The 22272-nt window shown below is 53.8% G+C and overlaps 4 protein-coding genes across 11 annotated transcripts in view; 2 read left to right on the forward strand and 2 right to left on the reverse strand.

Moving 5' to 3' along the window:
* LOC105504899 (leukocyte immunoglobulin-like receptor subfamily B member 3) overlaps positions 1-22272 on the forward strand; it is a 141738-nt gene that overhangs the window by 10511 nt on the left and 108955 nt on the right. The gene's annotated exons all lie outside the window — the stretch shown is intronic.
* Positions 2858-10084, reverse strand: RPS9 (ribosomal protein S9). Its single transcript, XM_011932531.1, has 4 exons — positions 9549-10084; positions 9224-9346; positions 4217-4403; positions 2858-3107 (listed from the first exon to the last, which is right to left on the reverse strand). Exons 1-4 carry the CDS (start codon positions 9643-9645, stop codon positions 2930-2932), a joined length of 585 nt encoding a protein of 194 aa, XP_011787921.1. The 5' UTR covers positions 9646-10084; the 3' UTR covers positions 2858-2929.
* Positions 13573-18326, reverse strand: TSEN34 (TSEN34 tRNA splicing endonuclease subunit). 4 transcript variants are annotated; one of them, XM_011932527.1, is made up of 6 exons: positions 18201-18304; positions 16988-17234; positions 16437-16680; positions 16028-16285; positions 14793-14936; positions 13573-14489 (listed from the first exon to the last, which is right to left on the reverse strand). In XM_011932527.1, the coding sequence occupies exons 1-6, from the start codon at positions 18203-18205 to the stop codon at positions 14440-14442; spliced, it is 948 nt and encodes a 315-aa protein (XP_011787917.1). In that variant the 5' UTR covers positions 18206-18304; the 3' UTR covers positions 13573-14439. The 4 variants fall into 4 exon arrangements, with proteins under 4 accessions (XP_011787917.1, XP_011787920.1, XP_011787919.1 ...); XM_011932530.1 differs by having other exon boundaries at positions 14445-14936; positions 17544-18326; XM_011932529.1 differs by having other exon boundaries at positions 14445-14936; positions 18122-18304.
* Positions 18528-22272, forward strand: part of MBOAT7 (membrane bound O-acyltransferase domain containing 7) — a 19157-nt gene continuing 15412 nt past the window's right edge. The window contains exons 1-4 of one of the 4 annotated variants that reach the window (XM_011932522.1): positions 18528-19234; positions 20061-20139; positions 20225-20354; positions 21246-21372. In XM_011932522.1, the coding sequence (XP_011787912.1) occupies positions 20064-20139; positions 20225-20354; positions 21246-21372 (333 nt within the window). In that variant the 5' untranslated portion in view covers positions 18528-19234; positions 20061-20063. The other 3 variants (XM_011932523.1, XM_011932524.1, XM_011932525.1) reach the window with 3 other exon arrangements.

Below are 22272 nucleotides of genomic sequence, written 5' to 3' on the forward strand. Positions count from 1 at the left end.
AGACTCCGTCTCAAAAAAAAAAAAAAAAAAAAAAAAAACCCGGAGCAGAATTACCTCCTGGCTAAACATGGGTAATGTGTCTTCAGTAACCCAAGCTCCGCTGAGTCCAGCAGGAATCCTATCAGCTTCACCCACAACTCCTCTCCTCCTGGCAGCATGCCTGGATGTGGTAACCACTCGATCAACCGCCTGATCGCGAGGCTGAGGAAAGAAAAGATGCATTACAGAGCTCAGGACACGGAAGGGACCTGCCTCTAGAATCAGAACAGTGACTGGGCCGCGCCCTAAGGCCCTGCCCTCTCTGGCCTCATGTGCTACAAGGGTCACCCCTGGATTTGAGTTGGGTGAGGTGGAGGCTGGCAGAGCTTGGGGGAGTCAAATGTGGTCTAAAAGGCCCCCAGAGCCTACTGTCTCCTCAGCCCCATTCTTCAGGGGGAGCCGAGCAAGGCCCTGGGGGAGCGGCTGCTCCCCTCCTGCAAGGCCACTGATGAGAACACATGGCCTATAACACAGAGCCCAGGGCTCCTTATACCCAGCACACCCATCTGCCCTCCATGCTCTGTGGTCTAATCATCTGCACGGCTGGGGACCATGACAGGCAGGGTCCCAACCTCCAGCCTCATTGCCCATCGCCCTGCTGTGTGTACAGGGAAGCCTTAGGCGGACATGGGGTGGTCGGTGACCCCGAACTTCATGGGCCAGAAGCACAAGGCAGAAGGCACGGAGTTGAGACCGGTGAGAGCTCTCCCTGTGGCCCCAGAGTGCGCATCCCCTAAATACCAGTCGCCTTATCTCAGGGGCGTCCAGGGAGCCCTCAGCCCTCCCTCTCAGCACAGCCGGGATCACTGGTGCTCTCTGGAGATGGCCTGACCGCCCAGTGTCGCTCAGGCCGGTTTTGACAGCTCTGCATTGACCAGGACAAGGGGCTCCCAACCCTCCCCACCCCTGACTTCCTCCTGGGCCCTGTGAGCCAGTCCCATGGGGGCCAGCTCGGATGCTGCGGTGGACACAATGCCTCCTGCCCGAGGTTGGCCCCGTCACCGCCACCCAATATGCTGGTTGCAGGTGAGGGGCCCCTGCCCAGCCCCCGTCCTGCTCTCTGCTCAGACCCTGGGCTCAGGGTCATCCCTGGTGATGAGGGTGGAGGGAGAAAATGAGATGGGGGCAGTGGTCCAAGGAGATCGCCAAGACAGGGGGAACAAGAGGCCCGGAGATTAAACAGACCCATGCAGGCCGGGCACTGTGGCTCACACCTGTCATCCTAGCACTTTGGGAGGTGGGTGGATTGCTTGAGGCCAAGAGTTTGAGATCAGCCAGGGCAACACAGTGACACCCGTCTTTGAGATGGAGTCTCCTCCCCGTGCCCCACTCGCTGCCTCTGTAGGTAGAGCCCTGAAGATGAAGACCTGTTTCCTTCCCAAGCCTGTAGGCTTCTCCCCAGCAGAACCACATACCTCACCTCCTACTCCTCTCTCCAGGCTGCTGCATCTGGAGCTCTGGGTGAGCTACACCCAAGTGAGCCACCACCTCAGACCGGACAACTGCACTGTCTTCCTCCCGGGGAGCTCCCAGAGGAGCCCAATGACTCCGCTGCCTTGGCCATCCACTAGCGCACACAAGACCCAGACCCCGCGCTCCAAGGCAGACCACAGTGAGCCCAGACTGGCAGCAGCTGGCCCCATGGACGTCCACCAAGACCACCATCACTTCCCGAGTAGCAACCCTGAGGGAAGGGCCACCACCTCGCTGGAGCGAGCGGCAGTGGACTTCTCCGTGTGGCTTCCAGCAACGCAGCTGTGTTCCAGAGCCGCCTCTGCACTGACCTCAAACCCTGGAGGCCTCCAGACAAGGACCCATCAACTGCAGCCTGAGGAGGCTGCACAAGTTCAAGTTTCTCACTTCCTCAGAAACCAAGCCCCTTCCCAACACAGATGATCAACAAGGCCGAGAAAAGGGAAGCCTGGGCCGGGCGCGGTGGCTCAAGCCTGTAATCCCAGCACTTTGGGAGGCCGAGACGGGCGAATCACGAGGTCAGGAGATCGAGACATCCTGGCCTACACGGTGAAACCCCGTCTCTACTAAAAACAAAAAACTAGCCGGGCGAGGTGGCGGGCGCCTGTAGTCCCAGCTACTCGGGAGGCTGAGGCAGGAGAATGGCGTAAACCCGGGAGGCGGAGCTTGCAGTGAGCCGAGATTGCGCCACTGCACTCCAGCCTGGGTGACAGAGTGAGACTCCGTCTCAAAAAAAAAAAAAAAAAAGGGAAGCCTGCCAACCTCTTGACCATGAGTCCACAGAAGCACCAAATGCGGATAGGAGGAAGAGTTCCCTCAACGCCCCTTCCCCTACACGAACCCACTTCCCCTACATGTGAAGACAAAACTGGGAACTTGCCCAACATCAACCACACCACAAACAAGCTTTGAAACTGGCAAATTCTGTGAAGTGCTCCCCAACAAAAACAGTCACTAACAGTTCACCTTCCCCAGCAACCAGTCTCAGGCCAGCTCTGCCCCACCTGTCTCTTGCCGGGCGGGGTCAGGGTCCCAGGGCCACAGGCAGGGCAGGCCCCCACCTCCACTTGCTGCCTCCCCTGCCTAGCAAGGACTGGCTCCCTCCCGCCCCTAGATGCAAATGCCAGCTTACTTGGAATTTCCTTCTGATTTTGACTGTTTTTCCCAAAACACCATTCATCTCTCCCCTGATGACAGAAGTTTCTGGTAAAGATGTGTTCACTACTGTAGAAGAGTAGTACTGAGAGGCCAGGGACCACTATCTGGTAGGCATGCTCCTGAGCCTCCTAGGGACCGCTGCATGCTCAGAGCAGGGGAGAATCAAGGCGACAGCCACACACACCAATTGTAAAGCGCTGATCCTGTTTATTTGGCAGGAAAACTAGACAATCCAGCAGCCCAGGAGGGAAAGGTGGGCTTAATCCTCCTCCTCGTCGTCTCCAGCCCCGGCCCCACCCTGGCCCTTCTTGGCGTTCTTCCTCTTCACGCGGCCCGGGCGGCCACCGCCATAGGGAGAGCGCAGGGAGAAGTCGATGTGCTTCTGGGAGTCCAGGCGGACAATGAAGGACGGGATGTTCACCACCTGCTTGCGGACCCTGGAAGAGGCGGCAAAGTGAAGTGGACTGGAGAAATGGACGCTAACTCCAGCTCAGGCACCACTCTCCTCTTCACCCACCCCGTGAGGCTGCCACGGCCAGACCCCGAGGCACTGTGGGAAGGACGCTCCTGATCCTATGGGCCTCATGTGAGTCCAGGGTTTCAGGGATCACCTTAATCCCCAAAAATGCTTCAGGTGAGTTTCTCAACCACATTTTCTAGGAGAAATTCAAAAGTATCCCACCCAAGACCACAAAGCAAATGAGCTGGCCGAATAAGAGCCCAAGTTCCGAGTCTGAAACATCCTGAACCCCGTGCCTGACACTGAGCTGCATTACCACGTGCGGCTGCAATGCCCACAGTAACACAGCAGCCCGAGGCTACACGGACACACACGGCTCTGCCTGCGGCTCACAGGGTTAGTGAAGGGCTGGGGCGGAGATTCTAAATGCTATCATCTTGCCCTCTTCCTGTATAGCTCCTGCTGGCCAATGGTGCCACGTTACAGAAAGGGCACACTGAGTACCCAGAATGCAGCCATGGATTAGGGTCTAGAATCAACTTCATAAACGAGCCAGGAGACAGCTGAACCCACCACCCAAGCGAGGAGAGGCTGGTTCTCTCCCTCCACTGGGGACACCAAGAGCTGTTACCTGTCCAGCTGCCCACATGCCTGGCAGAGGCCTTCACAAGGTGTACGGCTAGAGCCGCAGTGACCCTTGCGCTGGGCTATTGGGGCATGAGGCTGCCCCAGCTCCCTGGTGAGCTGTGTGCAAGGGTGAATCTGTACCCTCTGGGTGAGCTCACACCCATCACTTCCGAGGGCTGCATAGGAAATAAGGGGCAGCAGGCTTAGTGAGGGCAGCCACCAGAGGGGCAGGCAAAGGAAGGCTCGGGTGCCCATCAGAGGTGGCTCCGAGGGCTGCATAGGAGACAGGGACAGCAGGCTTAGTGAGGGCAGCCATCAGAGGGGCAGGCAGAGGAAGGTTCAGGTGCCCATCAGAGGTGGCTCCGAGGGCTGCATAGGAGACAGGGACAGCAGGCTTAGTGAGGGCAGCCACCAGAGGGGCAGGCGGAGGAAGGTTCGGGTGCCCATCAGAGGTGGTACCTGATGTGGCGCTGGCGGATCAGCACGCGAGCATGGTGGATGGACTTGGCCAAGCCCAGCTTGAAGACTTGGGTCTGTAGGCGCCTCTCTAAGAAATCCTCGATCTTCAGGCCCAGGATGTAATCCAGCTTCATCTTGCCCTCATCCAGCACCCCAATGCGGACCAGCCGCCGCAGCAGCGCGTTGCCTGGGAAGAGTGGGAGGAAGCACTGATTCAGCCTTCTGACCTCAGGCTTCTTGGGTTCAAATCCTGGCTCCACTTCTTGGTAGCTCCATGTCACGGTGGTGAGGCCCAGACAGTATTAGCACCAGTCACTGTGACCCCTATCACTGTCAAAAGCACCCTATGCGCTGGGCGTGGTGGCTCACGCCTGTAATCCCAGCACTTTGGGAGTCTGAGATGGATCACTTGAGGTCGGGAGTTTGAGACAACCCTGGCCAACATGCCGAAACCCTGTCTCCACTAAAAATACAAAAAATTAGCTAGGCTGTTGGCACACTGCCTGTAATCTCAGCTATTCAGGAGGCTGAGGAAAGAAAATTGCTTGAACCCTGGAGGCGGAGGTTGCAGTGACCTGAGATGGGGCCACTGCACTCCAGCCTGGGAAACAGAGTGAGATCCTGTCTCTCTCACACACACACACACACACACACAAAACCACCCTATGGGTGTCAGGCCATCATCCATAGTAACCTGCAGGTGACAGGAGGGCAAAATATACCTGCCTCCTCACCTGAGAGTGTTAACATCCCTTGCTCCACATTCTTAGCAACAGTAAAGGAAATCATCTCCTTACAAGAACTGTCTGCAAAAGACCAAGTGCAGCTGCTATTAAGTTACTATCACCATTAACAAAGCACAGTGGTTAAGAGTTCATATCCTGAGTCCAGAAAGCTCTTCTGATTAACCAGATGTGAGATTAAATCACATTCCCTATGCCATAAGTATCAGCACCTACATCTTTTAGCGAGAGAAAAGAAATTTCTAACACTAGAATTTTTCCAGCTAAGTACATGTCATTCATTTTACTATTCTGTATGACATTTTCCACTTAAAATATATACAGTATGTATATAACCTAACAACACACTGCATCAAATATCGAACAGATGTCAGCTACTACAGCCCAGGCTCAGGACAACTTGCTCCTTACCCTGTCCAAAGCCATGGCTTCTAGCTAATACTCTGGACTCCCCTTGCCCACCTCCCTGGAGGCAAATGCCTTCCTGCAGGATCCCACTCACTGCTATAATCCCTCACGCGTTCAGCAAATCAATTGCCCCTTGACACTGGGGTAAACAACTCAAACTTTTTTCCTCATTATGTGCACTTTTATAATAAAAAGTGCCTCTTACTAGTTATAGCAAATAATTCAAGCAAGTTTAATAAATAGACCCACCTTCATCAGGCACTTCTGATATTCCTGGCACTGTTACCCTCCCAGCAAAGTTTGAAAGAAAGCTAGCTGACTTTGTGAGGACCCAAAGTCTTCCCAATAGGGAGCAGTTACAGGTAGGGAGATAGAATCAAAATGGGAACACCAGCTGTGCACCTTTCCAGCCTCCTATGTCATGCTATGGCTTCAATTTTTGTTCTCTTTTTTAATGCTCAACATCAGAGGATTTTTAAAACACCTGAATATCAAAATACAAAAACATGTCCAAAAGGCAATGAAAACGAGTTTGGGATCATTTACCTCTTTGGACACTTCATGCCTTTTTGTGTTTACATTAGAAAATAGAAACTTCAGCCAGGCACAGTACCTTATGCCTGCCCTGTAAACCTAGTATTTTGGGAGGCTGAGGCAGGAGCACCAATTGAGTCCAGAAGTTTGAAACCAGCCTGGGCAACATAGTGAGACCCCATTTGTATCAAAAAAAAAAAAAAAAAAGGAAAACTAAATTAGCCAGGCATGGAGGTACATGGTGGATTGCAGTCCCAGCTACTAGAGCTGAGGAGGATCACTTAAGCACAGGCGGTCCAGGCTGCAGCAAGCCACGACCATGCCACTGTGCTCCAGCCTGGGAGACAAAGTGAGATCATCACCATTAGGCAAAATAAAGCCATGATTTAAAAGAAAGTGTTTCACATTTATTATCATTTTTCAGGTGGAGTTTCCCTCTTGTTGCCCAGGCTGGAGTACAATGGTGATCCCGGCTCACTGTAAACTCCACTTCCCGGGATTCTCCTGACTCAGCCTAAGATTACAGGCACGCACCACCATGCCCAGCTAATTTTGTATTTTTTTAGTAGAGACTAGGGGGTTTCTCCACGTTGTTCAGGCTGGTCTTCAACTCCCGACCTCAGGTGATGCGCCTGCCTTTGCCTCCCAAAGTGCTGGGATTACAGGTGTGAGCCACCGCGCCCGACCCACATTTATTAACCCATCTATCTCCTGAAAAAGAACAGGAGAGTCAACCACAGGCAAAACCTTTAAGTATGAAGACAATAGTTTTCAACAGCACAATAAACCTTACACCTTCAACAAAAGCACGTCCTGCTACTGAGAACTGTTACATGGGCTCCGCTGGGCCAATACACCAAGAGAATTTAAAATGCTTTAAAAATGCAAACCAGGGAGGACCTCAGTGGGAAACAGGTCCTTGTCATACAAAGCAAGTATTACAATGCCTTCACTTCTGATCTGAAAAACGGACATGATTCCTACATTTATTCAGTTGTGCTGAGGGTGGAGTTCCTGTTTTTTTTTGTTTTGAGATGGAGTCTCGCTGTCACCCAAGCTGGAGTGCAGTGCCGCGGATTCAGTCTCCCAGGTTCGATCAATTCTCCTGCCTCAGCCTCCCAAGTAGCTGGGACTACAGGCGCCCGCCACCTCGCCCGGCTAGTTTTTTGTATTTTTTAGTAGAGACGGGGTTTCGTCGTGTTAGCCAGGATGGTCTCGATCTCCTGACCTCGTGATCCGCCCGTCTCGGCCTCCCAAAGTGCTGGGATTACAGGCTTGAGCCACCGCGCCCGGCCTAATTTTTGTATTTTTAGTAGAGATGGAATTTCACCATGTTGGCCAGGCTGGTCTCCAACTCCTGACCTCAAGTGATCGGACCACCTCAGTCTCCCAAAGTGCTGGGATTACAGGCATGAGCTACCGCGCCTGGCCTCTATCTGTTGGTTAACTGCCAGCCAAATGTTAGCGGCTGTTCAGTCTTCTGACAGACGAGACTCAGAATCGCACCAGTCACACGTTAGTGGGAAAGGCTGGATCTGAATCAAGGCAGGATTACACCAAAGAGCAAACATCCAAGCTCCTCCTTCCCGTCCCTGGCTAGCTAGAGGGTCTCCTTTACTAGAAAGTGTACTTAACCTGAACAGCTGTCTACCCCTTGGGAATTTTCACTTCTGCCTTGGGAAACCACAAATATCCCTCAGACACCTGCACCGCTTTCTCACATGACTTAAGTTTCACTGCAATTAGGCTCTACATTCAGAAAGTCCTCCCTAAAACCAGAGCCAGCTGTAGCCCACTCCCCACAGGACTCTGGGATAAACTCCCACCCAGTATTAGTATCCACAGGGGAGGGATCTCCAGCACTTCCATGAGATTGTCAACAGGGTCTACAAATTGACAAAAAGAATGAAAGGGTCAGGTGCGGTGGCTTACACCTGTAACCCCAGCACTATTTAAGGCTGAGGCGGAAGGATCACTTGAGGCCAGGAGTTGGAAACCATCCTGGCAACATTGCAAGATCCTGTGCCTATTAAAAAAAAAAAAAAAGCTTCTAACATCTGCAAGCCCGGGTCAAACTGCGATAATCTGTGGCTAAGCATGCTCCAGGACTTTCTGAATGCCTAATATGGATGACCACTCTCATGCCTCACAGTCAGGGCTCAGGTGCAAACTGCTTTTCACCACAAATCATGACTACCCAAACTCAGGCAAAAGCAGCATCTCAGCATATACTAATGCCAATCTTGGCCATGCCAATCTGCTGTAGAAAGCACTCCAATAACACCGCATCTCAGAGTAGATTTTAAAACAAAATGGTTAAGATGATCAACTTTCATGTTAATGTCTGTTCCACCACAATTAGTAAAGTAAGCCTAAGTCTATAGGATCTGCATGCCCTTCTAAAGTCATCACCTGAAATGCTGTTCCCTGAGACATTTTACAGATTCTCTCCAGTTCAAGCCTTTGCTAAATGCCATCTATATGTTCTTAACCAGCTTAATAAAGCAAGCACCAGCCTGGGCAACATGCTGAAACCCCGTCTCTACTAATAATACAAAATGAGTCAGGCGTGGTGGCGCATTAGCCTGTGATCCCAGCTACTTGGGAGGCTGAGACTGGAAAATTGCTTGAACCCGGGAGGCGGAATTTGCAGTGAGCGGAGATTGCACCAACTGCATTCCAGCCTGGGCAACTGAGCGAGACTCCGTATCAAAAGTAAAATCAGCCGGGCGTGGTGGCATGTGACTGTCTGTAGTACCAGCTACTTGGGAGGCTGAGATAGGAGAACTGTTTGAACCCAGGAGGCGGGGGTTGCAGTAAGCCGAAATTGCACCACTGCACTCCAGCCTGGGCGACAGAGAAAGACTCTGTCTCAAAAAAATAAATAAAACAAGAAAAAATTTAACTAAAAAAAATAAAGCAAGCGAATGTGCAAACCCTGTTATCACCATCACTTATTCCAGAAATTCCACTTCATAGTCTACTCTCACCACTAGCAAACAGGCCACATAAGCAGTACTGTTTTGAGACATCATATAAAGATACAGACAGGTGCCCAAATGTGCAGGCCTATCTTTAGCTCTGGTCATTACTAAACTGAAGGTCCAGTAACTGGGCAAAAAAGCCACACGCCTAAGAAACAGGACAAAGACTCATCCAGTTCCACTTTTCCTACTCCACAAGTGCCATTAAAACACTGAGTTAAAAGGCTGGCTCCATCTGTCCAATGACACAACTCATCACTGGAACCGAGGCGGCAGAACGCAGAATGACCCTCACAAGCCCTGCGCCCCATCGCTCTGCTGTGGACTCCCATACGTACCTTCGAACAGACGCCGTGGGTCCTTCTCATCAAGTGTCAGCAGTTCCCGGGCGGCCTTGCGGATCTTGGCCAGGGTAAATTTGACCCTCCAGACCTCACGTTTGTTCCGGAGCCCATACTCGCCTGGTGGGAAGAGAGTGGACAAGTGTAGTCCCACGTACTGGTACAAAAACTAGGCTGGCAGCTTTGGATACACAAAACCTTCATAAATCACGAAGAGTACCAAATTTAGAGGGCCGACTAGATCAAACACGTGGACGCCCTCATCCACGTGCTACCCGCATCCCGGAAGCCGAACCACTTCCCGGAAGCCTTGGCCACTCACCGATCAGCTTCAGCTCTTGGTCGAGACGAGATTTCTCAAAGGGTCTCCGCGGGGTCACGTAAGTTTTGCGACAAACCCAGCTCCGGGCCACCGGCATGTCGGCTCCGCTTACGCGTCTGCGCGGGAGGGAAGAGTGCGCCTAAGAGCTCCAGGCTGCGCCTGCGCAGTCCCACAACTACGCCAAAACCTTGCGGCGCCCGGATTGGATCTCGCGAGAATAACCTCCAAAGCTCTCATCGCCAGTATCCGCCCCCACTACCGTGCTCCACTCCCGTTCAACCACCCTACTCCAATCCCTAACGCCTTTAGCTTACTCATGGAAACTCGCAAGGCCCGCGCGACCATCCAACCCAAACCCTAGCGAAAGAGCACATCACCACAACTTACCTAAGCGCAGGACCCGGCCACTGAGAAAGAGGCGCGCAAGCGACAAGGCTACGCTCTTATAGGAACGCCGACGTCTCGTGACGTCATCACGCACCAGGCACGTCTGAGCCAATCAGAAGAGGCGTTGGCTGGCTGAGAAGCAGTAGAGACGTGAGGTTGGGCTAGAGCGGCATGCTAACCTGGGAGGACTAGGTTTCTTCCGGGCAAGGAGTGGAAACCTGAGAAGCGGGGAGAACCATCCTTCTCCGTCCCTGGACGGCGGTATTTCTCTTTCTTTCTGAGACAGGGTCTCGCTCTGTAGCCTAAGCTGGAGTGCAGTGTTGTGATCTCGGTTCACTGCTGCCCCGACCAACCTCTGGGGCTTGAGCGATCCTCCCACCTCCTCCCCAGTAGCTGGGATTACAAGCACATGCCACGAGCCCGGGTAACTTTTTTTTTTTTTTTTTCGGTACAGTCGGCGTCTTGCCATGTTGCCCAGTCTGGTCTTGAACTTCTGGCCTCGAGAGAGCCTCCCGCCTTGGCCCCCCAAAGTGCTGGGATTACCGGCGTGAGCCACCGCGCCCAGCCGAGATTATTTCTGTCGCTAACAATAATGTGGCATTATGGAACGCTTTCTATGTGCCACATACTGTTCTAAGAATTTTAAATGTATTTACTCAATCTTCAATACATACTTATGGAGCACTCTCGGAGAAGTTGCCCTCTCCCATGGTACTATTATCAATACCCACTTAAGGAGTATTAATACTATTATCAGTAATTTATTTTTATTTATTTTTGAGACGGAGTTTCGCTCTTGTCACCCAGGCTGGAGTGCAGTGGCGCGATCTCGGCTCACTGCAACCTCCGCTTCCCGGGTTCAATCGATTCTCGTGCCCCGAGTAGCTGGGACTACAGGCGCCCACCACCATGCCCAGCTAATTTTTATGTTTTTAGTAGAGACGGGGTTTCGAACGCCCGGTCTCAAACGCCTGACTTCAAGTGATCCACCTGCCTCAGCCTCCTAAAGTGCTGGGATTACAGGTGTGAACCACCGCGCCCGACCTAGAGTTCTGTTTTTATATATAGTCTGGTTATTGTCCGTTTGCGTACCCATCTGTCCACACCGGATGCGATGGTCTGTCTCTACAGCTCCCGTTCTTCAGTTCTCTTCCCTACGCTGCTGCCTCGGCAGTCAGTATCTCCTCAGGAAGCAGTCCTACCCACCCCTTTCTCTTCCACCGCATCCACACCATTCGGATGCCTGGATTCAAACACCGTGTCACCACTTGCTAGTTGCAGTGCCTTCGACAAGTTTCTCAATCAATCTGTGCCTCAGCGTCCTCCTCTGTAAAACGGGGAATGATGGTAGTGCCTACCTCATAGGCTTATTTGTGAGGATTAAGTGAGAGTCTATCCAGTGTTTAGGAAAGTGTCTGGCATAAATAAAGCGCCTAGTGTTAGCTATCATCGTCATTACTGTCATCTGCATTGTACTTCCATATCTTACAAACTACCTTGTTCAGTTTTATGGGGTTTTGTTTTGTTTGTTTTGAGACGGGGTTTTGCCATATTGCCCAGGCTGGTCTTGAACTCCTGGACTCAAGTGATCCACTCGCCTCAGCTTCCCCAAGTTCTGGGATTACAGAGGTGAGCCACCATGCCCGGCCAAATTTTATGCATTTTTGTATCTTGAACATGCATATATTATTCTGTAACTAGAAACAAGTGCCAATCACCTGGTGAATGGATAAACAAAATGCAGTTATGTCCATAAATGGAATATTCAGCAGTAAAGAGGAACAAAGCTGGCCAGGGGGGCGGTGGCTCATGCCTATAATCCTAGCACTCTGGGAGGTTGAGGTGGGTGGATTGCCTGAGCTCAGGAGTTCGAGCCTGGGCAATGATGATGAAACCCTGTCTCTACTAAAATACAAAAAATTAGCCTGGCACCGTGGCCGGCGCCTGTAATCCCAGGTACTTGGGAGGCTGAGGTGGGAGAATCACTTGAACCCAGGAGGCAGAGGCTGCAGTGGGCCGAGATTGTGCTACTACACTCCAGCCTGGGCAACAGAGCAAGACTCTGTCTCAAAAACAAATAATAATAATAATAAGCAAGGAAGAGGATGCACATGGTCAGTTCATGAGGAAGCTGCAAAGTGGGACCTTTGGGTTTCACTCTGAGATGGAAAACTCCAGGCAAGTTTTAGACAGAGCTGTGACATGGTCTGACTTAACTTTTAATATGATGATTCTGGCTGCTCTGTTGAAAACAGACGATAGAGGGGCAAGAATAGCAGGCAGGGCATGAGTTAGGAAGCTATCAAGATCAAATGAGCCATGGTTCGGTTTTTCTGAGATGTTGGCAGTGAAGGCGGAGGGTGGGGCCAAACTGTGGATCCACAGTGCTTTGAACATGGCACCTATAGAATCTGTTGACTGACAACATATGGGGACACCAGTCACAAAAGTTTTTTTGTTTTTAAATAGAGACGAGACGAGGTCTCACTATGTTCAGCCCAGGCTGGTCTCAAACTCCTGAGCTCAACTGATCTTCCCACCTTGGCCTCCCAAAGTGCTAGGATTACAGGTCTGAGGCACCACATCCAGCCACAAGAGTTTTAAATGGGGAACATTTCAGAGGGGAGACTCGTGACAGAGGTAATGAGATTTCTGAGGACTTTGCTGTAGACGGGAGAAAGGGTGGAGAACAGGCATACAAAGCCACTTATGAAGCAGCACAAAGAAGACAGTATTGGCCAGGCAGGGGTTACTGTCTTGTCTTTTTTTTTTTAAGATGGAGTTTAGCTCTTGTTGCCCAGGCTGGAGTACAGTGGCATGATCTTGGCTCACTGCAACCTCTGCCTCCTGGGTTCAAGTGATTCTCCTGCCTTAGGCTCCTGAGTAGCTAGGAGTACAGGTGTGCACCACCACGCCCAGCTATTTTTTTTTTTGTATTTTTAGTAGAGATGGGATTTCACCATGTTGGCCAGGCTGGTCTCAAACTCCTGACCTCAGGTGATCTGCCTACGGCAGCCTCCCGAAGTGCTGGGGTTACAGGTGTGAGCCACCACGCCTGGTGCAGTATCATATTTTAAATTAATCTAAACTTAAAGGAAATTGAGATTCTATGAGTCTGTTTACTGGGAATGGCAAGAAAGAGGGGAGATAGGAGTCTCTCTAAACCGATTCTGGTTCTAGAGGCTGCTCAAGTCACACAAAAAAGAGAAAGAATGAAACGTGGGGGAAAAAATTGAAGAACTAGAGATGGAGACTTTCAGCCCCAGAACTTTACCATGTGAATGTCTTGTTTGTTTGTTTTATGTTTTTTTGAGACAGAGTCTAGCTCTGTCGCCCAGAATGGAGTGCAGTGGCACGATCTCAGCTCACTGCAACCTCTGCCTCCTGAGTTCAAGCAATTCTCCTGCCTCAGCCTCCCAAGTAGCTAGGATTACAGGCACCCGCCACCACACCCAGCTAATTTTTGCATTTTTAGTAGAGGCGGGGTTTCACCATGTTGGCCAGGATGGTGTTGAACTTCTGACCTCGTGATCCGCCCGCCTCAGCCTCCCAAAGTGCTGGGATTATAAGCCCCTGCGCCTAGCCTCACCATGTGAATGTATTACACTGACAAAATAAACGTGACAAAATAAAACTGCATATTGATAAGATAAAGGTGTAATTATTGGAATAGTGGTAGTGTTCTAGTACTTTCTTAAGCAAAAACATGGATAAGTGATTTTGTAAGTGCATATTTTATACATATACATGTGTTTTAGCTTTTATAAAAATTGCAGAATATAACAAATCCAAAAAAAGAGTCTAAAATATAAATGTATAGTATCAAAAAAATCCTCAACCACTACCCAGGCCATGAAAAAGCAGAATGCCTTCCAGAGTCCTTCCTGACACTCTCCCCATGCTCTGAACTCCTAAAATTACAATACTCATTTCCTTTCATGATATATATACACACACATATATACACATGTACATGTGTGTGTATATTTACATATACACACACATATATATACATACAGATTTTTGAGACCGGATCTTGCTCTGTCTCCCAGGCTGGAGTGCAGTGGTGCAATCACAGCTCACAGCAGCCTCAGCTTCCCAGGCTCAAGGGATCGCTAATTTTTTTAAATTATTTTTTGTAGAGGTGGGTATTACAGTGTTGCCAGAGCTGGTCTCAAACTCCTGGACTCAAGCGATCCTCCTGCCTTGGCCTCCAAAAGTTCTGTGGGATTACAGGTGTGGGCCATCATGCCCGGCCTCTATTATTATTTATAACCTTTGTATGCATCTGGGAAACCGTGTAGAAATCTTTTCAAAAGGAAGTTTAGTGCGGTAGAAAGAGTGCAGATTTAGGAGTGAGAAAAACCAATTTTGAAAGGCCAGGCCTGCTATTTACTAACTGTGTGACTTTGGGCCAGTCATTCCCCCTCCTCCAGGCCTTTTTCTCATCTGTATATGCAGATGAGACTATCCACCGGTTCCAGGTTTGTCATAAACATTCAAATCATGAACATTTATATAACAAGTTTATTGAGATCTCCTGAGACTTAAACCCTGTAGAAAACAGATGAATCAAACCCAGGCCCCATTCTCAGGAAGCTCACAGTGTGAAAACAGGCAGCTACAAAAACACAGCCAATAAGTGCTTTGAAACAAGGAAGAACATAAAAAGGATGTAGTGTTCGAAAACCTGGAATCAAAAACTAACCGCAGAGAAAGGTAGGACGATGTTCTAGACTCCCAGAGAAGAGCTGGGGAACATCTAGAAAGGCTCTTGCTGCAGACACAGCCATGTCTCCCTAGGTCTTGGAGTTCACTGCAGGCTGGCCCATTGCAGGGAGGTGTAGACCACCTTACCATCAGGCTGCGGAGAACAGAGGAGCAGGGTCTTTCTGACGCTGGTTCCAAGGCGCCCAGCAGCAACCAGGTCCTGGAGTGGGATGGGGTCCTCCGGGGCCCAGCACTGAGCGATGTAGTGGGCATGGAAGCGGAGGGGGTCACCTGGGGGAGGGAGAGAAGCACTGAAGCAGTGACCAGTGGCAGAGGGCTGGATGCCACTGGGAGAAGATTTGAGATCATTTCAGCAATCACTATGGATATGCTAAAACAGATGCTCTTGGACCCAATTATTCCGCTCTAGACTTTTTTTTTTTTGAGACGAAGTCTTGCTCTTGTTCCCCAGGCTGGAGTGCAATGGCACGATCTCAGCTCACTGCAACCTCTGCCCCCTGGGTTCAAGTGATTCTCCTGCCTCAGCCTCCCAAGTAGCTGGAAATACAGGCGCCTACCCACCATGCCCAGCTAGTTTTAGTATTTTTAGTAGACACGGGGTTTCACCATGTTGGCCAGGCTGGTCTCAAACTCTTGACCTCAGGTGATCTACCTGTCTCAGACTCCCAAAGTGCTGGGATTATGGGCATGAGCCATGGCGCCCAGCCTGATGTCTAACTATTTCTTTTTTTTTTTTTTTTTTGAGATGGAGTCTCGCTGTGTTGCCCAGGCTGGAGTGCAGTGGCCGGATCTCAGCTCACTGCAAGCTCCGCCTCCCGGGTTTACGCCATTCTCCTGCCTCAGCCTCTCAAGAAGCTGGGACTACAGCCGCCCGCCACCTCGCCCGGCTAGTTTTTTGTATTTTTTAGTAGAGACGGGGTTTCACCGTGTTAGCCAGGATGGTCTCGATCTCCTGACCTCGTGATCCACCCGTCTCGGCCTCCCAAAGTGCTGGGATTACAGGCTTAAGCCACCGCGCACGGCATGTCTAACTACTTCTAAGCGAATCTTCTGGATCACAGTAAACATTTAATAAAAGTTGCTAAACTGCTTTCCCAAAGAGTTCAGGAGCTCCAAAATGTTTCCTGTCCATCTATGAATTTCAGAGGCTAAGAGAAAGGGAGACCAAAAAAATGCAGCTGGGCCTGTAATCCCAGCACTTTGGGAGGCCGAGGTGGGAGGACTGCTTGAGCCCAGCCTGAGCAATAATAGAGACCCCATCTCTATTAAGACAAAAAGAAAAGAAAGAAAAAAAAAAAACGCAGAATACATTGTGATCGTATGGAAAGGCACAGCAACCAGAGGCCCCAACCCAAACTCACCAGGATAGACCAGGAAGTCACCTCCGAACTTGCCAGCCGCACTGAGGAAGAAGCCTCTCTCCCACAGGTCTCTGTAAATGCTGTAGCGCAGCTCATGGGCAGGGCGGCCGGCGTGGGGCCAGTCTTTAGACTGGACACGCCAGTCCAGTGGCCTGGCCTTGACAGGTCGAGGCCTGGCAGTGGCCAGCTGGACAAGGAGAGCAGATCTGGGCAAGGGGGCTACCCCATTTGAGGGTTCTGCTTGGGAAGAGGAGGGGCCTGGTGGGGAGTACAGAGAAGAGTTTGTTAAATCCAAGGGCCAAAGTCTTCTCACCCTCAGGGAGATCCAGGCACTGGATTCCCAGCTAAAATTTCTAACAGATCTCTCCTCTCCTTCCCGTGGTTCCTGGACTCCACCTCCCATACTCACCGGCTTCCTCCCGCTCTCCCGAAGCCTGGCCATCACTGGTCTCGTTCTCTTTGGCAGTCTGGCTCGAGCCGGCCTCCTGGCTCGAGCTGGCCCCCGAAGCCTGTTCTAGTTTCTGCTTCTTGGCGGCCTGGCCCTCCGTAATCTTCTCCAGGAGCTCCTGACGACGGGTCTCCCGGGCCTCAGCTGCCAAGGCGCTCTGCTCCTGGAAGCTCTCCTCTTGCTGGCGCTTGAAGGATGTCAGGGCCTGAGAAACACACGTCGCTGGAACCTCCAAGCTTACGGTCCCTTCGGAAGCCAGGAATCCTGACTCCCAGGCCCGGCTCCCACCGAACCCAGGGGTTCCAGCCCCGCCCCCTTATGATCCCACCAGGGGTCCCGCCTAGGCGCTCCGCTCCTGGAAGCTCTCCTCTTGCTGGTGCTTGAAGGCTGTCAGGGCCTGAGAAGCACACTTCGCTGGAACCTCTAAGCTTATGGTGCCTTCGGAAACCAGGAATCCTGACTCCCAAGTCCCGCTCCCACCGAACCCAGGAGTTCGAGCCCTGCCCCCTTACCAGGCTGTGATGCTGAGGGTCTGGGCGCGGGGCGCTAACCAGAGTCACGGCGCCGATCTCGGCCAAGAGCCGCGCCTCTTCGGGCATCAGCAGCAGCGGGAGGCCCAGGCGCGAGTTCTGGCGGGGCCCGCGGGGCAGGGCCCCTACCGTGCGGCCCCCCACACCCAGACGCTCCCGGAGGGCCTGCACCGCCTCGGCTCCCCACACCAGAGAGCGACCGTTCGCCACCTCCACCACTAGCATCCTCCTGCGGGAGCCGGGAAGCAAAGCAGTTACCGAAACGGCTGCGCGCCGCGGGCCGCCGGAGCGCAACCAAAGCCTCCGGGGTCTTGGCGAAGACCCGCCCCTAGTTCTCAGGAGGCGGGGCCTCGCTCAGCCGCCGTTCACCACCTGCTGGGCCGGAGCGCCATGCCCCACCCCAGGGCGATCCCGCCAGGCCCCGCGGCCGCCGGAGAGGGACCCGCGGCCCTCGCCCCTCGCCGCGCCCCCGGGGCCCTGCTCTACCCTTGTGACCCTGCAGTCGGCACCCGCTTTGTGCCCACACTGCCGTACCTACCATTGTGCCTTGGAGCCTCAAAAACAAACCTTCCCAAGAGCGGCGACACGCCCCCTTACAAAGGTCCATTTTGGCACCACCCTCTTGCAAAGTGGGTGTCCCCGTTCGGGTGCTCCCATCAGGGGTCAGAAGCTCTCGAGGCTACGGCACTGCCAAGGCCACACCCACTTCGGGACGCTCCGGCCTTGGCTCCTCCTCTTTCCGAACCACTGTGATTCGGCTTTCGGGCCTACAAGCTCTCAGACTCAAAACTCTGCCCCCTTCCGAGCACAAGAAGTGCGGCGCTCCGGCGTCCTTGGCTTCTCTGAATCTGCAGCCCCGCCCCCTTCTCGAACGCGAGCAATTTGGCGTTCGGGTGTTCTCGGCTCGGCCGAATCCGTAGCCCCGCCTCCTCCCGGACGCCTGAGGTTCGACGTTCTGGCGTCTTGGGCTCCCGGCAGTCCCGCAGGCTGTGGCCCCGCCCCCTCCGAGCGCCAGCGCACCCCCGATGGGGAGTTCCCGCCCGACGACCGAACCCCATAGCCGAAAGTCCCGCCCCCTGGACACCCGCCGTCCACTCTCCGCTCGGGCGGGCTCACCCCACTTGGGAGCGCTCAGTCCGCCTCCTTGCTTCCCTTCAGAATGTCCCACTGTCCACCGACAGAACCAGCGAGTCACCTCATAAACACTAAGTCGCAGTCGAGGCGGAGCCACCCACTACGCACCGCGCCACGCGCTCCTTCCTCCACCCGCTCTTGCCGACCCTCTCGTCAACTTCGTCATCGCGCCCTGTCAGCGCTGGGGAACGTCAGGACCCGCCCCTCGCAGGCCCGAAGTCCCGCCCTCCTCCCGCGGTGACCACCTTGGCCCCGCCCCACCGAGCGCACCTCCCTCTGCCGCTTCCTCTCCTCAGCTTGGGAACTTGAGGCTCGTCACCCTGGCCCCCTCCGCTAGGCGCACGCCGGCCCTCGGGGTTCCGCCCCTTTGAGGGCAAGCCGCTTTCGCCCCGCCCCCTTGTAAATCCTCATCGGTATCTGGCGAACCTGTTGACTCCGCCTATCATCCTAGCGTCCCTTGTACCCAACTACCTACGAAGTAAACCGAAGCGTATGGCCCCACCCACATCCGGCCGAGTCTGTGGTCCCGCCCACATCGGAATAGCGACACTAAGGACTCGACTATCTCCGAAGAAAGCCGAAACATGTGGCCCCGCCCACAGTAGCCCCAGCGCTCCGTTCTCGACTATCTCCGAAGTGAGCCGAAGTTTGTGGCCCCGCCTCCCGTGAACTCAAGCTCCCGATTGTGCCCGAAGGAACCCGAACGGAGACCGCGCCTCATCCCTCGCGCCGAGCTCCAGACCCCGCCTCCTTTCCGGATCCCGTCTGTTTCCCTTCGGGTCCAAAGCTTTTGGCTCCTCCTTGTTCCGAGCCCGAAGCCCCGCCCCGCTCCCTACTCGGAGCTCGGAGCCCAGTGTGGACCTGGACTCGAGTCCGGTTGCCGACTCGCGCTCTGGTCGCCTGCTTTGGGGCTCCTTCTCTGCCCTCCCGGGACTCTGACCGTGGCCTCATCCCCGCCCCGATCCGCGCGGCCCAGCGGGCGCCCAGAAGGAGCAGGCGGCGCGGGGGCGCGCTGGGCGGGGGAGGCGTGGCCGGAGCCGCAGCGGCCCTTGGGCTGGGACTGCTCGGCTGCCTCCTGCCCGGCGAGCAGCTCAGGTGGGCCGGAGTGGCGGCGCCCAGTGGCAAGGAGAGGTTACACGGCGGCAGGGTCTCTGCAGGCTGGTGGGTGCAGGGCGGCCCCAGAGGCGCGTTAGAGCTCGGGGCTGGCGCAACCGCCTGTGGATCTGCCGGGGATTGGATCCGACCCACGCTGGGGTGCGCGGTTGGGGCTGGGCCTGGGCCTGGGGAGGGAAGGGTGTCCGATCCCCGGGTTCTCCATAGGAGAGGGGTCTGGAGCTCCGAAGGAGGTGGAGGCTGGAGGCCCGGACTCCTCTGGGTGCTCTCGAAGGAGAAGGGCTGGGGGGGTCCGGATATCTGGTTTCACAAGGGCCGGGGCATGGGGGATCCAAAGAGGGGGTCTGGGTTCCTGGATCCTCGCTGGAAGAGGGGTCTCGGAGGTCTAGATTCCTGGGCTGTCGAAGAGGAAGGGTCTGGGAGGGGTGCTGTTTCTGGGTTTTTAAAAGAGGGGCGTCTTCAAATGTGGGTCCCCAGTATGGGTGCGGGGAGTAACTTTGATTTCTGCCTTCGCAAAGCAGGCGCCTGGGTGCTGGGAGATCCGCACGCTTTCCTGGGTTCTCAAAGGAGAGGAGAGCTGGAGGCCTGTGCGCTCATAGGAGAGGGGCTGGGGGTGGATTCCTGTCTCCAAGGAGGAAGGGGCTGGAGTCCGGGTTCCTAGGTTCTCAGAGGAGAGGAGCTGAGTCTCGGACTCCATCATCCTCAAAAACTGGGGTCTAGAGGGCTGGGTTCCTGGATCCTCGAAGAGGGAGGAGGCAGGGGGCCTGGATTCCTGGGTTCTCACTGTGAATCTCTGCCCCTCCCCCAGACCATGTCGCCTGAAGAATGGACGTATCTAGTGGTTCTTCTTATCTCCATCCCCATCGGCTTCCTCTTTAAGAAAGCCGGTGAGTCAGGCTCCCTCCGCAGTGGAAAATAAAGGGGGGGACCCTCTGGAAGGTTCCAGGCTTATGCTGTCCCTTCCCCCTGCAGGTCCTGGGCTGAAGAGATGGGGGGCAGCTGCTGTGGGCCTGGGGCTCACCCTGTTCACCTGTGGCCCCCACACTTTGCATTCTCTGATCACCATCCTTGGGACCTGGGCCCTCATTCAGGCCCAGCCCTGGTGAGAATTTGGTGGAGGGAGGAGAGGGAGAGGAGGAAGCAACCTGTTTCCTCTTTAGGTCTTTCTCAGCTTCTGCCTCATCTCTGGCTGTCTGGCTGTCTCCTGTTGATCAGCTCCTTTCTCTGTTTCATGTGTTTTTTTTTCTTTCTTTCTTTTTTGAGATGGAGTTTCACTCTTATTGCCTAGGCTGGAGTTCAATAGTGCGATCTCAGCTCACTGCAACCTCCACTTCCCGGATTCAAGCGATTCTCTTGCCCCAGCCTCCCGAGTAGCTGGGATTACAGGCATGCACCACCATGCCTGGCTAATTTTGTATTTTTAGTAGAGATGGGGTTTCTCCATGTTGGTCAGGCTGGTTTCGAACTCCTGACCTTGTGATCTGCCTGCCTCAGCCTCCCAAAGTGCTGGAATCATGGGCGTGAGCCACCGTACCCAGCCTCTTCATCTGCTTTTCTTCCTCCCCCGCCTTCTGCATCTGGTCCCTGTGTGTCTGTCCCAGTCCGCTACATCCATGTCATGGAGAGAGGTGGATGGTATGTCTGCTGGTCCTGCCACCATTCATATTCATTCATATCCACCCCCCTCTTCTTGAGCCCTGGACCTTGGAAATAAAGAAAAAGCGGAAGATTGCAGGGTCTTCACCTGAAGCTTCTCTGAACCTCATTCTTCTCTGTTGCTGTGTGTTTCTGTGTGGCTGAGCCTCTTCTCCCCATTTCAATCATACTCATTCCGTCCCTACATCCACCCTCCAGTCCTCTCTCTGCCTTTCTGTATTTCTGTCTCTGAATGAATGGGGAGAGTTGGGGGAGGATTGGTGGCTGGACCCGGGGAGTGGGTGGCCAAGGCCGAGACTTCTGTGCCCAACACAACGCACCTCCTGCTTTTGCCCAGCTCCTGCCACGCCCTGGCTCTGGCCTGGACCTTCTCCTATCTCCTGTTCTTCCGCGCCCTCAGCCTGCTGGGCCTGCCCACTCCCACGCCCTTCACCAATGCCGTCCAGCTGCTACTGACGCTGAAGGTCAGACTTGGGGCTTGCCACTCCCCTCCAGCCTCCCTGTGGCCCCTTTACCTCCCCACTTTACCTCCCCCTCCAGCCGCTCCCGGATTTTACCTCCTGCACACCCTGGGGGTGGGCCGCCACCACACGCCTGCCCTGGGCATAGGGTTCCCCATTCACATGCTCTTGGGCAGGTCTTCACCTCCCAGCTCCTCCTGGGGTGAGGAAATAACCGAGGTGGGGTAACAGTAGGTGCCACTGGGTGCTTGCTGGGAGCCAGAGGCCCAGCTGAGTGGTTTACCAACATGCTGTCCTTGAATCTCTGTAGCTAGCTATTTTGCAAAGGAGAAAAACCAGCTCTGAGGAGAAGGTACTTGTTGAAGGGCACAAAACTAAGGCACCCAGGTCTGGCTCCTAGTCACCTGGGAAGATGGGTGAAAACAGACTCCCAGGGCCCACCCCAGACCCACAGAGTCACCGTTTCCTACTGGAGGCTTATCTGTGAACACAGCGGTCATGCTAGGTAGGGAGCGGCCTCCACAGCATTCAGCGTGCCCCGCCGGAGCTCAGCAGCGGCAGGAGTAGGTTGGATGAGAGGGGGGTTGGAGGAGGAGCATTTCAGGCCGTACGGATGATGTGTGTGGAGGGGGCAGGATGGGTTCACCGGCTGCACCAGCCACATCCGCTTTCTGGAAAGAGCAAAAGGGAGTGGGCAGCAGGGCCGACACCATGCTAGGTCTGGCTGCCGACTGTGAGGACTTTGGACTTCTTCCCATGGAGGACTGAGATCTGCTGGAAGAAGGGATTTTTGGTTTGCTGCCAGAAGAGGCAATGTGACCGGTTTTAAAGGTTTAACAAGGGGCCGGGCGCGGTGGCTCAAGCCTGTAATCCCAGCACTTTGGGAGGCTGAGGCGGGTGGAT

The sequence above is a fragment of the Colobus angolensis genome, unplaced genomic scaffold (assembly GCF_000951035.1).
Source record: "Colobus angolensis palliatus isolate OR3802 unplaced genomic scaffold, Cang.pa_1.0 Scaffold96, whole genome shotgun sequence".
Taxonomy (NCBI): domain Eukaryota; kingdom Metazoa; phylum Chordata; class Mammalia; order Primates; family Cercopithecidae; genus Colobus; species Colobus angolensis.

Coding starts and splice junctions, on each gene's coding strand:
- RPS9 (XM_011932531.1), bottom strand. CDS start 9,645: ATGCCGGTGGCCCGGAGCTGGGTTTGTCGCAAAACTTACGTGACCCCG. Junction 9,347..9,548: donor CCAAGAGCTGAAGCTGATCG/GTGAGTGGCCAA, acceptor TCTTCCCACCAG/GCGAGTATGGGCTCCGGAAC. Junction 3,108..4,216: donor ATCCGCCAGCGCCACATCAG/GTACCACCTCTG, acceptor CGCCTCTTCCAG/GGTCCGCAAGCAGGTGGTGA.
- TSEN34 (XM_011932527.1), bottom strand. Junction 16,681..16,987: donor ACCCTCAGCATCACAGCCTG/GTAAGGGGGCAG, acceptor TGTGTTTCTCAG/GCCCTGACATCCTTCAAGCG. Junction 14,937..16,027: donor TGACTTCCTGGTCTATCCTG/GTGAGTTTGGGT, acceptor TCCCTCCCCCAG/GTGACCCCCTCCGCTTCCAT.